The sequence below is a fragment of the Daphnia pulex genome, chromosome 7, assembly GCF_021134715.1.
Source record: "Daphnia pulex isolate KAP4 chromosome 7, ASM2113471v1".
NCBI classification, from domain to species: domain Eukaryota; kingdom Metazoa; phylum Arthropoda; class Branchiopoda; order Diplostraca; family Daphniidae; genus Daphnia; species Daphnia pulex.
Genome location: NC_060023.1, coordinates 11,881,853 through 11,898,398, shown reverse-complemented (window position 1 = coordinate 11,898,398; position 16,546 = coordinate 11,881,853). Strand labels below are relative to the sequence as shown.

Below are 16,546 nucleotides of genomic sequence, written 5' to 3'. Positions count from 1 at the left end.
AATATCGATATCTTAAAGCGCGTGGTTAATTAGAATATTTGTGTCGTCTGCATCATTTCACATTTTCGAAAAAGCTATTTCAGTAGAACCACGGTAGAACAAAGGAAAATATGGTCGTCGTGTGAATAACTTTGATGTCGAGACTCCCCATGCTCTCCACTCCATGCTGTTTCTCAGGTAAATAAAACTAAGAATACAAATGGAATGATTTTGCGGGCTTTTACAGAAGAGTTAAACCTATTCCAAATGTGTGAAATGTTGGTGTCCTACTACAGTGATTAGCATTTATCATGTATGCTCGGTGTTGGTGCATGGCAGATTTTGTTTGCTCTATTGTAACCTCTACCTTTGTGCAGATTTCAGGTCTGAGCCAGCCATTGGAACCACAAGATGTGCAATAAGTTTTGATACTGATATGTTCTCATCAACAATCTCAGAATTGAGTAATGATTTTGGTTACTTATTAATCAACCTGTGACCTGCCGTATATTTTAATGGTGTCTGAAACTTGCATCAAAGGGTATACATTTAAACCTTAAGTAATCCTGTTTATTACGAAAAACCCACCGTCTTCTTTATAACTCTTCCTTACTCACAGTCTGCAAGATTTGTTTCGTAACCAATTTTTATGTTTTGTTTGAGCTCCTAGTTGAATTTGGAAAACTCTGTCCTCGTGTACACCCATGTGAAGTTGTGTGCATATTCATGATGACCCCCTTTTCCTATAACCTGCCTGGTGGATTCAACTTTACTGAGGATGGAGCACTTGTGGGATGCCTGGCTGTGGATATCCCGGGCTTAAAGGTAGGACAAATGTCTCTCTATTCTTCCTCATTTTGACTATTTGGTGGCGTTGATTGTTACAAAACGTAGTACGGAGTTGCGATTATTCCTGTGAGATAGACGGCTGACTGCAACTGCTTTCTCTTGCTATTTCTGTTGTCTCAATCAGGGTTAATTAACCAACTCATTTGTAGAGCGACTGCACGTCAGGCTTGTTTTATACCCCACAACTTTGTCTGCGGGTCAACGATCAAATTCAAAAAAGTTGTTTCATTTTAAACACTTCAAACAATGTGCAAAGTCTATAAAATTCTATGTCCAAGAGGGACCTGCCGCCACACCGGCACTTTCTCGTTAAATAATACCTATACCAACAGCTATACAGAATAACAGTTTATGGAAGACATTGCCGACCGGTCGCCTGATCAAATCACGACAGAAAAATAACAAACAAAAATTGCCACTTTGATGTTATGGCTCGTGTATATAGTTCTCAGTACCACACAGCAGCCCACCGATTCTCTATACATGATTATAGATGTTGTTTTTTTTATCACGCCGCGGGATTTTTGCACGGCTCGGGTTTCTAATCAAACCGGAGAGACCCTGAGAATGTTTTTTTCACAGAAGGCGCGGCGAATTTGTTGCCACGTTCATATATTTTCGATCCTGACCAATTAGAAACTCTCAATTCGGTTACTCGCAAGTGTGTCTGACCGTCGATTCCGGAATATTTGTTGGCCGAGTCCGGCAGCAGCGCACGTGTCAATTACCGTCACCTATTCTTCTTCCTCTATAAAAAGGTGGATGCCAACATCCGTCGCCATTCACCGTCAGAGCTTCGTTGTCACAGGTTCAACGAGTCTATAAAACCGTCTATAAATATTTGAATAATCAAATCATGTTGTTGAAAATTGAAAAGAGTCTTTGGCCTCTGACCGTCTGGATGAAAATCTTTGGTTTTCCCATGGAAATCCCCACCCGGAAGAGGAAATCCGGATCGAAGAATTATTCCATTTGTTTGTTGCTAACAGGATCGCTGATGCTGTTGTCGACTGTTGCTCTCCACTGTACCTCGTTCGTTCACGGCGTCCTCCGAGTCAACAAACTGGGACCCAGCAGCAACGATGGCAACAACTTGACGACGGCCAATCTCCTTAACGCTGGCATCGAGCACCTCAACAACACTTGGTTCAATATCGGAGTGCACTCGACTTTCTTCCTTGTCTCGCTCACCTCCAACTGGAAGAGCCTCTGGCACTCGCTGCTCCTCATCGAGAAGAATTTGAAATTCAAATCGTCGTTTTATCGCAAGTGCCGGGAAAGCGTTTCCATCGGCTTCGGTTGTCTCTTGCTGGTACTATTAGTCGAATTATTATTTTAAAATCAATATCCTTAAATAATTAATTGAATTCAGGATTTTGTGACGCATTTGTTCATCTCTGTCCGCTCGTCTTACTGGGATTTGGGCGTCATGAGATCACTGGCCGTCGTCCTGGCCAATTTCTCCAGGATGACCATCATCAGCGTCTTCCTGCTCTTTTGCGTCACGGCCAGAGTCATCACGCTCGTCTTCAAGGCCCTCAACAAGCAAATTGCTAATTTAACAGAAGCCGAGAAAATTCTGCCCATTTATCTATCCGCCAGGATCCTGAATCTCCGGTTGGAGAAGTGGCGTAGGAACCACACTTTAGCCTGCGAACTGGTCGACATGGCCAACAAATGTTTCGGACTAGTCATGCTCGTCACCATCATTAATGTTTTCGTTAGTTTCGTGACAACTTCGTTCGAGATCGTCAGCTCAATGGGCAATCACGAATCACTGCCATTTTCGCTCCTGCTCATTTTTGTCAACAAATCGATCCTGCTGGCCATCGTCTTTTTCGAATCCTATCGGTTGCAATCTGAGGTGACTAATAATGGTCTAGAATTTAATTTTAATTGTTTTAATCGTTTAATTTGAATTGCGGTCACAAGGCTGGCCGGACTGCAGCCTCTCTGCGGAAGCTCCACCCATTAACTGCCGATCTCTTCACTCAAATCAAAGTAATACAACAACAACCTTCTATAAACATACATCTAATAACAAACAATACAGGTGAATACGGTCGTGATGGAAGTCACGCACGCCAGCCCCAAGATTGCTGCCATGGAATTTTTCGACGTCAACATCAGACTCTTGCCGACGGTACATTTACTCTCATTGCACAGCACAACAACTCTTTTTGTATTTGATTGTTATTGATCTTTCTATTGTTCCCCCCTTTCAGCTGATTGGAAGTACCCTGACATACGTGGCCATTCTTCACCAAGTTGCGGCACACTCCAAATAATTCAATGTCAAAACCTTTTTTTTTTTTAGATTTTCTTATTTGATTTTCTTCTTTAGTCGCCCCATTCACGTAACCGGATGTCTAGCCGAGTACAAAACACGCTGAAGTTTCAGTTTCTAATATTATAGAAAAAAGACAACCGTAAAAGCTGCCATGAGATGAGCCTTTGTCAGATAGAAACGTCAATATAAGTTAAAATTATTTCAAACGAATCAAAAATTCCCGCCGTTCTATTCTAGATTTAAAAAAACAAAATTGACGCGCGAAATTTCAAATAGTTTGGAGTGCTGGGTTGTATTAGATATCTTAAAAGAGTTATTTTCTCAAGTCAATTATGTGGCGCAATCAATAACGTTTCCACTTTTTTTAATAGCTCAACGTCAACTAGACCGTGGCCGTCGCGTAGTTGCCGTCTAGTGCTATAAACTGTGTAATAATCCTATATCCCAACAAATTTATATTTCCAGGGCGTCCAGCAGCAGCGGCTGTGTCATTATCGATTTTCTCTTGTACAGACGACAATAACAATCCCGAGTTGCAGCTTGCCCTAAATGTGTAGTCGCGACAGATATATATATATCCATCGTGATCAACTCGGCTTGTCACCAACAGTCCAGTCGATTATGAAAAAACCCCCAGCTAAAAAAGAAGGAAACAGCCAGACACACTTTGATGTTTTTATTGGGTTTCCGGCGACGTCGTGCGAATTGCGCACACACAATAACAACAGGGCACGACAATCAATTCGACTTTGGTGCTCCTAACGAACCTTTCACGCCTTTTCCTATTCTTACATGTCGTCTGAAAAATATTTCGTTCATACAGTCCCGCTATATATCTTTATTCCCTCCTCCTCTGGCCGTATCAAATGTCTGGAACCGTAAGGTGCGCACTGGTTGGACGGGCATCTTTTGTCGAATGCTGTGTGTAGAGCTGATTCTCTCTATAGACCAGCAACATGCCCTTCAGCAGTGTGTTTTCATTTATCTCCTCGTTCAAGTTGTTCCGTTTCTAAGTGGTCGCTCCCGTTTGCCGGAAATGTTGAAAATCGAGACGAGCCTTTGGCCGCTGATTGTTTGGATGAGGATCGTCGGCTTCCACATGGGTCCCAGCCGGAAGAAAGAATCGGCATCTCCCAATCGTCATCGCTATTCCGTCTGTCTGCTAATGACAGGATCGATGATGCTCCTGTCGACCGTTGCTCTCCACTGTACCTCGTTCGTTCGCAGTTTCCTCAAGTTCAGGGCCAACGGGATGGCCCAGCACAACGGCACGACAGCCAATTTGACGACGGCCAATCGGCTCAACGTCGGCATCGAGCACCTGAATTACACCTGCGTCCTCATCGGCGTCCACACGACCTTCTTCTTTGTTTCTCTCACGTCCAACTGGACGGGACTGTGGGATTCACTGCAGCTGATCGAGGCCAATCTCAAATTCAATTCCACATTTTATCGCAAGTGCCAAAAGTGTGTCGTCATCGGATTTGCCATTTTATTCGTCGTAATTATCTCAAGTTTTAGTTTTAATTGTACATTTGTTAATGGTAATTTTGATTTCAGGATTTCGCCAGCCAGTTGTTTATTTCGATCCATTCATTTTACTGGGACATGGGATGGATGAGTCCGTTGGCCATCGTCCTGGCCAACATCTCCCGGACGACCATTTCCAGCGTGTTTCTGCTCTTTTTTGTTCTGGCCAGGGTCATCACGCTCGTCTTCCAGGGACTGAACGAGCAAATCATTCACCTGGACGAGGTGGAACAGGTGCCGCAGTGCTACTCCGTCAGCCGGATCTTGAACGTCCGCCTAGAGAAATGGCGTAGGAATCACGCTTTAGCCTGCGAACTGGTCGAGATGGTCAACAAATGTTTCGGCTTCGTCATGCTCATCACGTTGGTCAACGTTTTCGTCAGTTTCGTGACGACTTCGTTCGAAATCGTCCGATCCATGGAAGACGATGAGACGTTGCCATTTCTGCTGGTCTTCATCTTCGTCAAAAAGTCGATCCTGCTCACCATCATGTTTTACGAGCCCTATCGATTGCAGGCCGAGGTATAACTACTGCCATTATTCCTTTCTATCTGATTCAATTCACGTTTTCTTGCGTGATGATATGCAGACCGGACGGACGGCGTCGTCGCTCAGGAGGCTGCACCCGTTCACCGCCGATCTTTTCACGCAAATCAAAGTAATTTAATATAGATTGAAAATTTCTAAGAATTCGTTCACACGCTGTGTGGTCTATTTGATTAAAAAATGCATAAATTACTTTTTATTCAGGTGAATACGGTCGTGATGGAAGTCACTCACGCCTGTCCCAAAATCACGGCCATCGAGTTTTTCGACGTGAATCTCAAACTGTTACCAACGGTATTATAATTATCTCTCGATTTTATTATCAATTTAATTCATTTTGGTCTTGATTTGGTTTCAGTTAATTGGCAGTACCCTGACGTATGTGGCCATTCTACATCAAGTGGCTTCGCATTCCAAATAGAAAATCATTCCACACATTTTTCAATCAATTCAATACATATTTTGCGTTATACCTAATCTATTTATCAATTGATTTGTTTTGTCAGTTCCTATGAATTCGGCATAGAAACAGTCTGATGTTGTACAAGCTTTTTCTTTTTTTAATATTTTCTTCCGGCGGACCCCTTGGTACCTACAAGTTATCCCATAGCAAAAAGAAATCCCACGAACATGAAGCTGATCCTTGGAAACGTCTCTCCATCAATAATAGGACGCCATTCGACGCCAAAGTTTTCATTTCTTCCCATGAGATATCCTTGGGAAAAAGAAGAAAAATCCCGCGTCCTTGTATACACAGATTGAATAACCAATGCAAGGATTTTTTTTCTTTTTTAAATGCAGGATCGTCTGGGGTTTCTATCGAAATCAATTTGAGAGAACACGAGAGGTATTTTCTTTTTTCAATATTATTTTTCCAACACCAAAAAGGATCGAGACGGCTGGGGGTCTCCATGCAACACACTCCCTGGTGATTGATCTCCCCTCACAGAGTCGCGTTACCCATCGCAACAGGCGTCGATTTCTCACCAGGAGCCGGTCGTCGACCATAATCCCGCGTCAATTTGTTTGATAGAAAAATCGGTTGCCATGTGGACGAGCCTCTTTTCCTTATGTGACGATGCGCAATGGATACAAATTGGCGCAGGAGTATGGCCCAGCAGCTTCGCCCGTGTGTCCACAAGTTGATGTCGACGAGCAGATAATTTCCGCGGTCATTCACGCACCAGTGACTTGGCCGTCGAGATCCCAAATTTAGTTATTCCGAAATAGAAATCCAACATGTTGAACCTTGAGAAAAGTCTGTGGCCTCTGATGGCCGGACTGAGACTCCTCGGCTTTCACATGGGGCCGTCGTCCAGCTCATCCAGTCGTTATTCCGTTTGGCTGTTATCGGCCGGATCGCTAATGGTCCTCTCGACCGTTGCTCTCCATTGTACCTCCTTCGTTTTCGGCGTCTTGCGACTCAAGGCCAACGAAATCGGACCCAACGGCGCCAACCTGACGACCACCAAACTGCTCAACATCGGAATCGAGCATCTCAATTACACCTGGGTCCTCATCGGAGTTCACGTGACCTTTTTCTTTGTCTCGCTCACTTCCGGCTGGACCCAGTTGTGGGACACATTACACCTAGTCGAGGAGAATCTCAAATTCAATGCGACATTTTACGCCAAGTGCAGAAGGAGCGTCCTGATTGGATTCGGCTTTTTATTCATGGTAATTACCTGCAATTTTATTCTTTTACCTTTGCTGTTTGTGTAACGGATGATTATCGTGTAGGATTGCGTCACCCACATATTCCTTTCCATCCGCTCCTTTTACTGGGACATGGGAGTGATGAGTCCATTGGCTATTGTTCTGGCCAATTTCTCCCGGATGACCATCATCAGCGTTTTCCTGCTCTTCTGCGTACTGGCCAGGGTCCTGACGCTCATCTTCCAAGGACTTAACGAGCAAATCAATGACCTGGACGAGCCGGAAAAGTTTTCTTCCGTCTATTCCAGCCGGATTTTGAATGTCCGTCTAGAGAAATGGCGTAGGAATCACACGCTGGCATGTCAGCTGATTGAGATGATTAACAAATGTTTCGGTCTGGTGATGGTCATCACCGTCATCAACGTCTTTGTCAGTTTCATCACGACGACGTTCGAAATTGTCAATTGCATCCAGGAAAGCGACACGATCCCCGTCATGTTCGTTTTCATCTTTGCCAAGAAATCCTGTCTGCTCACCATCATCATTTACGAGCCCTATCGTCTGCAGGCCGAGGTTTAATTAAATTATTGATTATAATTTATAATTTGATTCCGCTTTAATGATTTTGGGATGATGTAGGTTAGCCGCACTGCAGTCGCACTCCGCAATATCCATCCTTTGACTGTCGATCTCTTGACGCAAATTAAAGTATAATTACTAGTATACGATTTAATTAAATTGGGTTTAAATTAATATTTCAAAATGTTTACAGCTAAACACTGTGGTGGTAGAGGTAACTCACGCCAGTCCCAAAATTACAGCCATGGAATTCTTTGATGTCAATCTCAGATTGTTGCCGACGGTATTCCATTTTGATTTGCATACGTAGACGTACGTGATTGAATTAATTTTTACTTTCAGTTGATTGGAAGTACACTGACGTATGTGGCCATCCTCCACCAAGTTTCATCGCATTCACAGTAACAGAGTAACTTATTGTTAGCTTAATTACATAACTTGATTTGATAAAACTATCACCATCACGTTAAATTGATTAACAGCTGCTGATGACGCAACAACATTTAGCCGAAGTATTTACGGACGTTTTCATCCGAATCTCGTCAGTTACACACGCCACGTCTTTTCATAGGAACTAATCTTTAATTTACTGCATGTGCTTTGCTCTTATAGAATTTAATCAACTTGTTAACGTCGAAAAATTGTCTAATAAACGAAGTAACGAACTCGATCACACTATTATTACCGCTCTCGGCTTCCAAGAGCCAGAAGAATTAAAAAAATAATGTAAACTAAATCCATTCAGCCTTTCTATGGATCTCGAGCGCAGGTGAGAAAATTGTTTTTATCGCTTTTCAGCGGTTCGTATTTTGGGGGCTGGGTCGATTTGTAATAATTTGTATCGATATCTTAAAGCATTGCTAATTAGAATATTAGTGTCGTCTAGTGTTGTCGATATTAGATATTTTTTAGATTATCTGATATCAGAAAAATCGATCGCGATATTCTGATATATCTGTATCGGGAAAATATCAAACTAACAACGCTGCCAAGTGGCAAAATTTTTAAATAGGTTGTATCTCTTCATTTTCGATTGTTTAATGAAAGGAAAAAGACGACAAGGTTTATTTATATTTAATTGCTCATAATCAATCTTTTAAAGATAAAAATGCTAGCTTAATCAAATGAACAAATATTAAACGTATAAAGCTCCAATGAGTGGGGAAAAAACACGAGGAAAAGTCAGGCGTTATTGTGCGGAAAAAGAAAATGATGCAATTCACTGTTTTAATGCTTCAGATGACGGTTTTTATTTTCTGTCAACGAGTTTCTGTCGCCAGGTATTTAGTTAAAATGATAACATAGAAAAAAAAACATATCACAGCATATTGAACTATTTTTAATTTTTGTATTAGCCAAAGCTGGCAGCTGGAGTTGAAATTTAGCCCTCGAGATTCTGACATGCGGACGCTAGCCACTATACCAATCCTATCATTCATATTTCATTTAAGAGTGTCCATAAATTGTAGATGTGCGTCTTAATAGTCGGTCTTACGATTATACGTTTGCAAGTAGGAAAGCTCAGGTCATTTTTGCCGGTTTCACTTCTTTTTCGAAATGAAGCATAACAACGTTTCTAGCCATTTTCCGTTTAACTTATTCCTGATTGCACTTGATGAAAAAGATACTGACACATAGCAATCAGCTCGACTGTTCGATCTCAAACGGGTTTAAAACATAGATACGAGTTGAGAAGGGGCAAAATGACTGTTCTTTTAAAATTTTTTTATAAAAACAATAGAAATTTTATACACTTCGTCCAATAACCCGTAGTTTGTATTTCTGACTCCTAGATGGCAGGAGAAGCGGACTTTGATACAGATATATCTAATATATCGATACTTTGATATATTGATCAAAAAACAGATATATCTGCATCAAAAGTCTCATATCGACACCACTAGTGTCGTCTGCTTTCCATTTGGTTCTACTTCCACAATCTACAAGCAAGCTAATATAACATGCTACAAGTTTCGAAAAAGAGTCAAAGTTTAAAATATTAAAGAAAACGAAACAATTACTTTTTGGAAATGTACAAGTGGCTATCAAAAAAAAAACCTGAAAAGCATAATAAATAAAGTTACAAAACGTGATCGTCGTGTGAACTTGCATGGCGGCTCACAATTCTCTCCACTCCATGCTGTTTGGAGGGTAAATACAACAAATAGGATGATTATGGAAGTTGAGAGCATAAATAGAAGAGTTTTTACCTGTTAAAAATTTTGGTAAAATGTTAGTTCCTGACTAATAGCATCTAATAACATTTATCGTGTAAGTCCCCTGTCAATGCATGGCAGTTTGTTTGCACCATGTGTAACCTTCTCTTTTGTGCAAATTTGAGGCCAGAATCATAACCACAAGATGTACAAATTATGCTTGTGCTGGCCATGGTCATCAGCAGCAAAGTACCTCTCAGTCTTATCATCGTCAGGATATTGATTTTCATTACTGTTTTATTCCTCTGTCGTGCTAGATATTTGAATGAAGCATGACTTGCAGTATTGCATGGAAGGCTTCAATTCTGAATTCTCCCATTTATTTACAATTAAGTGTCTTATTTTCAACTTTTCCTTCCTTGCTGTTTCTGTCAATATTTATTCGTGACCCTTTTTTATTTTTATTTTAGATAAACAGCATCCTGTATGAGATACAACCGATGTCGGTCGAGTGGGACGGATCTCTTCTTCCCCCATCTTTAAATGTCGTCTTGTACTCCCATGTGAGTGTGGGGGTATTCACGAGGACGTCACTATCTCGCCCTGGTGTATACAACTTTGCATCGGATGGATGGAGCACCTGTGGATGGATGCCTGGCCGTATTTCCCAGGCATAAAGGTAGGACAAATCTATCTCTATTCGTCCTTTTTGACTGATTGGTGGCGTTGATTATCGCGTGACATATTACGGAGTTCGATTATTCCTGAGTTATGCGATTGAATGGAACTGTTTCCCCTTGCCATTTTTTTTTACTCAGTTGGGGTTCATTCAAAAACTCATTTGTAGAACGACTGAGATCAGGCCCTAGTTTTGTACTTCACAACTTTGTCTGTGGGTAAACAATTGAATTTATATTTTTTTTTTACTCTTTAAGGAAAATGGAACTAGAAATTTTCACGACCAGAAGGAACTTACCGCCACACTCTCCACCTTCTCATTTGCCCATATTGACTAGCTGAATTACAAAATACTAGGTAATGAACACATTCTTTCTTTAATGAGAAACTTACGTAATGTCTCCCCCTAGACGAGATTACATAGGCAACGATTCTTATTTGTTATTTTAGAGTTAACGTTGGCTTGTCAAAAAGCAATTAACTCTGCACTGTACAGAATTTCTAAACGCTTTTCCCAAGATCAAAAGTTTCACTTCCGAATATCACGGCTTCCCTTTGCCATTCAAAATCCACCAATTCAATCAAACATTTCACTTTAATTGAATTTAAACCACTCGGCGCATTGGGGAGATCTTGTAGACATAACATCCCCCATCAGCAATCAACTTGTTTAGACAACCAAGTAAACCGATTCCGTCTGATTCCGGATGTCTAAAGGGAAAAGGTTTCGAGTGTGTGTGACGACACTTTGTCTCACTCCATCGGCAACAGATAAATCCAGGCGACCACGTAGTAAATGCGCGGTACAATGTATGTTGAGGCCGATTAGAGTGAACGGGCCCGGGAACTGCGCACTGGCAAAAGAGTGTGCAGCTTGCGTCCTGTATATAGCTGATCGATGAGGCAGATGGACGCCATCACTCACCAACAAGTTGTCTCCTTGAACCCACCTACCTCGGCCATAACGCTATAACTTACACGATCGGTCATGTTACTCAGCATAGAGACGAGTCTTTGGCCTTTGATGGTCGGATTGAGAATCTTTGGATTTCACATGGGTCCCAGCCAGAAATCGGGATCGAGTCGCTATTCCATTGGCTTGTTGCTGACGGGATCGCTGATGGTCTTGTCGACCGTTGCTCTCCATTGTACCTCATTCGTTTACGGCGTGTTGAGGCTCAAGGCGAACGGACTGGGTCCCAACGGCACCAATTTGACGACGGCCAACCTCCTCAACATCGGCATCGAACACCTGAATTACACCTGGGTCCTTATCGCCATCCACACGACCTTCTTCTTTGTTTCGCTCACCTCCAGCTGGACGGAACTGTGGGACTCGCTGCTGGTGCTTGAAAAGAATCTGAAATTCAATTCGACATTTTACGCCAAGTGCAGGAAAAGTTTATTGGTCGGATTCGCCTTTTTGCTTATGGTAACAATTTATTTATTCAATTTCACTGTTTCTTTATTGATTGTAATTTAATAATTATAGGACTGCCTCAGCCATTTATTGGTCTCGATGCGCTCCATTTACTGGGACATGGGATTGATGAGTCCTTTGGCTATTGTTCTGGCCAACATTTCCAGGACGACCATCATCAGCGTCTTCTTGCTCTTTTGCGTCATGGCCAGGGTCATCACGCTCGTCTTCCAGGGACTGAATGAGCAAATCGCTCGCATAGATGAAGCCGAGCAATTTTCCCCGTTCTATTTGACCGGCAGGATCTGGAATGGCCGTCTGGAAAAATGGCGAAGGAATCACGCTTTAGCCTGCGAACTGGTCGAGATGGTCAACAAATGTTTCGGAGTGGTGATGCTCGTCACCGTAGTCAACGTCTTTGTCAGTTTCATCACGACGACATTCGAAATCGTCCGATCCATGCAGGAAGATGCCACGATCCCTGTCCTGTTTGTTTTCATCTTTGCCAAGAAATCCATTCTGCTTTCCATCATCATTTACGAACCCTACCGCTTGCAGGCCGAGGTAATTCACTTTCAATTGTTTGAAAATGTAATTCAATTCTGGTTGTTTCTAGGCTGGACGGACTGCCGTGTCTCTCCGCAAACTCCAACCTTCCACTGCGGATCTCCTATCCCAAATCAAAGTACGTAGTAACTAGTTTTCGTATAGTTTTCAACTTGATGAATAGCTCGTGATTGCGTCTGTCCTGGTTACTCTTGCAATTTAGTTGAATACCGTGGTGATTGAGGTAACCCATGCCAGTCCCAAAATTACGGCCATGGAATTCTTCGACGTCAACCGCAGACTTTTGCCAACGGTACGTTGTGAGAAATTACTATAAAATAGCACAAATAGGACAATTATTATTTTTCTTTCCTTGTCAAGTTGATTGGAAGTACCCTGACGTACGTCGCCATCCTCTGCCAAGCCTCATCGACCCACTCCACATTTAAATGAAATCAATTCAATTTGCTGTTGTCGACCAACTGATGCGCTGAAAAGGACGACGGGGGGCTTCTTCATATCAAAGCAAAATGTTGACGTTACCAAAAATAGCTCTTTTCAAATTCTCCTTCACGGAGCCTTAGGCTACTTTCTATCGTAATCCTCACGTATTATCCAGCGGGACGGCATCTCGGCAGCCGCACGGAGGAGGTGATGGCGTCGTGTTGTTGTTGGAGCACTCTAAAATCCCCGAGCGGAGAGAGCTACTTATATATCCAAGCAATATATAGGTTATGTGTAGTAGGATCGGCAATGCATCACCGCGCTCCATGAAAACGACCCCCCTGAGCTTTTAAGTAAAAATCGAATTCATTCTGAGTGAATTTGCAGATAGATGCACTTGATGCCGTACTATTTTCCCGAGTTTAAACATTTATTATTTTTTCATAAGATAAGCGCTATTTAATAAACGAGAAGTTGTTTGTCCGATCGATCGCATATAGCGATGGACGTCATTCAATGAATCAATAAACATTTATGCGCCGTACACAATTTTTATGGGGGTAATCGCTTTATTCTCTTTACGTCTAAGCCAGTTGGAAGAAGCTTTTCAAAATTCGCGCTAGAAAAATGTCTTCAAGCAATAAGGAGAATGAATTTTATTTAACTTGTTTTAAACCGCTGGCTGTTTGGATGCGAGTACTCGGCATCGAGTTGGATCCGTTTGATTTACCGAAGCGCAGGATCTTTTGCGGCCGATCCTTCAGTTTCTTGATGTTTTCCATCACCCTGTTTAGTAATCTCGCATGCATGGCCAATTCGTTCAATCAGCAACTCCTGTTCATCCTACCGAATTCAAATGTCAAAGGATCGGCCAGTGATTTTTGGACGCTGGTCATCGATATCGGCAGTTTCACCGTCCTGGCCATCGGCGCCCATACCACGCTCCTAGCCATTCCACAAAATTCCGAGTGGAGATCCTTGTGGACCAATTTGCAACAACTGGCGTCTGAAAATGGCCAACCGTTTTACTCCAAGTCCCGCAAAACTGTCCTAACGTCACTACTATTCATCATAGCGGTATTTTTAAAATGTTTACTTCATTCCAAATTGAATAACCTAAATTTGACATTTACAGGATGGATGTAATAACACGATCCAAGCGATTTTTTCGGACATTAAATTTGATGACCGTCCGATGATAACCAGGTTGGCAGGTTTTGTCTCTTCCTTAACCCAAATCTATGGAGTCAGCGGTCTGGTATTATTCGCCACCATCGGATGGATAACGTCCGAAGGATTCGTTCAACTTCGTTATCAGGTCATGGCTCTCGATCCCGCCATCCACCCGAATCCTACCGTTACTACTTCCGATCTGAAAAAGTTGAGACGCGATTTCCTGACACTCTCCGAAATTGTTTTGCACATCGGAAACTGTTTCGGTCCTTTAGTGTTCGTCTGGATCGTCTACATCTTCATCAGCGTCATCGCCAATTCGTTTTACCTGGTCAATAGCGTCCACATTCGCGTGGAACTTATGTCGGAGGTGCCCTTTTGGATTTCCTTATTAATAAGGAATTTGATCTTTCTTTTCGTGTTGGCATCCATTCCAGTTACCCTCCAGCGTGAAGTAAAAATTAATTTCTATAGATTTATTAAGATTAATTAATTGATTGCGCATAATTAATGTCCTTGTATAGTCGTTGAACACCTGGAAATCGTTACGGAGAATTAGTTTCGATGATTCATCGCTGCAGTGTCAGGTGCAATATTTTAATTTTAATTTTTAAATTTGTTTTATATGTTTGACTATAAATTATGTTTTATTCAGTTGGATACGTTGACGATGGAAGTCTTGCAATCACCGACCGAGATGACCGCCATGGATTTATTTCAAGTCAATTTGACTCTTTTCCCAACGGTTAGTCTTTCATTTTCATTTAATTTTCTCCCCAACTTTTTAATTGGAAATTCTATTGGGACCAGTTGGTGGGGACAACGTTAACCTACTTGATTATTCTGAGCCAATTCCAATCGAAGTAGCGGTTGCATCGAGTTCGTTATTCGACTAACAGGTGGCACCACGATATACCTGTGCGTCTCTACCTGTGTGAAAATGATGACGCGAAAATCCCCAAAGTGGTCAATCATAATATATGAAAAGGGGTGAACCACGAAAGTCATAACATAAAACCTTAAATTTTTGATTCACGGAAATTGCACAATCATTTATTTCCCACAATTGTAAAACGTCGCAACAGGATCTCTAAACATATTACACAGCGCAGTGATGCCTATGTCTAGCTGCGCCGTTCCGTCTCCCAGGTAATAATATTATACCTGTGGGCCAAAAGCCACTCGTAACCCAACCGACGTGTGCAGCAGCTGCATGTCTCGAGAAAGTGAAAGCTGTCCAAAGTCGGCCAGACGAAAAAACAATAAAAATAACCATCTATTTATTCATTTATTTATTTATTGTCGGATCCTACGTCGACTACGATGGCCATAACAAGGGGGAAGGGAATTTTGATATTCTAGAATTGCCCAACAACCAAATTCCTGATTATTTTTTGTTTGTGTTATCTTTTGCGAATAACTAGGCGTCTGTAGACTGGTTTTTTTGTTTTCCTCGGGAAAACCATGTCCCAACTTTCAAATAAGTTATTTTAAAAAAATGGAATTAAAACTAATGAAGCACGGCAGCGATTTAAAAGAAAGCTGCCAATCTTGTTCAGTTGGAAATAATTTCTTCCTGGTGATTGTGTAGGCGCGCTCTAATTATTATCTCGAGTGTAGTAGTAGTACATCATCCATCCACCATGAAATAGCCCGGAAAATCGTGTCGCCCATCTCAATTCGCACCGTGTGCAACAGCATAAGGGCTGCTGCTGATGTGCTTTTATGGCACAGTGTAAAACCCGAAGCTCATGGGACCCAATTTTGCCACATGACGCGCAGTTGTTGCCTACGTGTTGACCACATGGAGCAGCAGCAGCAGCAGCTATACGACCGAAAAACAAGCCGGAGATCCGGCATCCTTCACCTCTTTCCTCGATTGTTTCGTTTGACGTCACAGCTATAGTCTCTCTGTTGCTCGAGAAACAACCAGGGAATGTATTATAAATCTTTTTTGGAAAAACCACTGAACACGGTTATTGCTTTTGCGGAGAATTATTATATTACGCGTATACTTTTTCAAGGTGAATGAATCAATATTGTTTTTCTCCGATAATCTTTTCGTCCCTGGAAATGTCAACAATATTTTGAAAATTGAAAACAAAACAAAACAAATTTGAAGGAAAATGTTATATTTTATTTTCGGACTGTTGAGAGACCTTGATCGCCCCATATTGAATTTTGGAACGAAATTTGTGAGTCATTACAGAATACGTTCTCTCTCTCTATAATTTATACAGTTGTCTTTAGATTGTGTACATACGTTCATTCATTCATTCCTATGGGACAACAAGACATGGCGTGATATGTAGAGAGAAAGAGAAAAGAAAACCTGAAAGAAGAAAAAAAGAAGGACGCCAGCAGCTACACACACACACATTATTAGGCTAATGATATTCAGTCACGGTCATGACCTGGTTTCTTCGACTAGGTTTTCATCCGTCTGTCTATTATAAAAATAAAACACTAGAAATAATCCTAGACGTATAACCAAATAAGTCTTTTGCAACCGCTTATTCAATTGTTTGTCGTTTTATTATTAAACGTGCGGATGAAAGGAAATCCTTACAATTTTTACAAGAGTAATTCACGCTTGAATAATTTGATGTCGTGTAAAATAACATTGACCGATTTCACGATACTCGGACTTTGGCCGCACCGATCTCATCTCGACGACTAGTATAGCATTTGATACGGAGG

At 41.7% G+C, this 16,546-nt stretch overlaps 5 protein-coding genes across 6 annotated transcripts; all 5 read left to right on the top strand.

Moving 5' to 3' along the window:
• Positions 1–320: 320 nt before the first annotated feature.
• Positions 321–3,514, top strand: LOC124197722. 2 transcript variants are annotated; one of them, XM_046593255.1, is made up of 7 exons: positions 321–520; positions 650–804; positions 1,818–2,140; positions 2,201–2,692; positions 2,761–2,829; positions 2,882–2,971; positions 3,054–3,514. In XM_046593255.1, exons 2-7 carry the CDS (start codon positions 774–776, stop codon positions 3,114–3,116), a joined length of 1,068 nt encoding a protein of 355 aa, XP_046449211.1. In that variant the 5' UTR covers positions 321–520; positions 650–773; the 3' UTR covers positions 3,117–3,514. The 2 variants fall into 2 exon arrangements, with proteins under 2 accessions (XP_046449211.1, XP_046449212.1); XM_046593256.1 differs by having other exon boundaries at positions 643–804.
• A 100-nt stretch (positions 3,515–3,614) lies between these two features.
• On the top strand, positions 3,615–5,675 carry LOC124197721. The gene is made up of 5 exons (XM_046593254.1): positions 3,615–4,619; positions 4,679–5,170; positions 5,238–5,306; positions 5,399–5,488; positions 5,553–5,675. Exons 1-5 carry the CDS (start codon positions 3,789–3,791, stop codon positions 5,613–5,615), a joined length of 1,545 nt encoding a protein of 514 aa, XP_046449210.1. The 5' UTR covers positions 3,615–3,788; the 3' UTR covers positions 5,616–5,675.
• Positions 5,676–5,778: 103 nt separating this feature from the next.
• Positions 5,779–8,099, top strand: LOC124197386. The gene is made up of 6 exons (XM_046592826.1): positions 5,779–6,871; positions 6,935–7,423; positions 7,490–7,558; positions 7,623–7,712; positions 7,772–7,830; positions 7,912–8,099. Exons 1-6 carry the CDS (start codon positions 6,434–6,436, stop codon positions 7,916–7,918), a joined length of 1,152 nt encoding a protein of 383 aa, XP_046448782.1. The 5' UTR covers positions 5,779–6,433; the 3' UTR covers positions 7,919–8,099.
• A 2,434-nt stretch (positions 8,100–10,533) lies between these two features.
• On the top strand, positions 10,534–13,289 carry LOC124198342. Its single transcript, XM_046594174.1, has 5 exons — positions 10,534–11,695; positions 11,756–12,247; positions 12,300–12,368; positions 12,453–12,542; positions 12,611–13,289. Exons 1-5 carry the CDS (start codon positions 11,252–11,254, stop codon positions 12,680–12,682), a joined length of 1,167 nt encoding a protein of 388 aa, XP_046450130.1. The 5' UTR covers positions 10,534–11,251; the 3' UTR covers positions 12,683–13,289.
• Positions 13,290–13,314: 25 nt separating this feature from the next.
• Positions 13,315–16,221, top strand: LOC124198343. Its single transcript, XM_046594175.1, has 5 exons — positions 13,315–13,750; positions 13,809–14,300; positions 14,371–14,433; positions 14,502–14,591; positions 14,657–16,221. Exons 1-5 carry the CDS (start codon positions 13,364–13,366, stop codon positions 14,711–14,713), a joined length of 1,089 nt encoding a protein of 362 aa, XP_046450131.1. The 5' UTR covers positions 13,315–13,363; the 3' UTR covers positions 14,714–16,221.
• Positions 16,222–16,546: the final 325 nt, after the last annotated feature.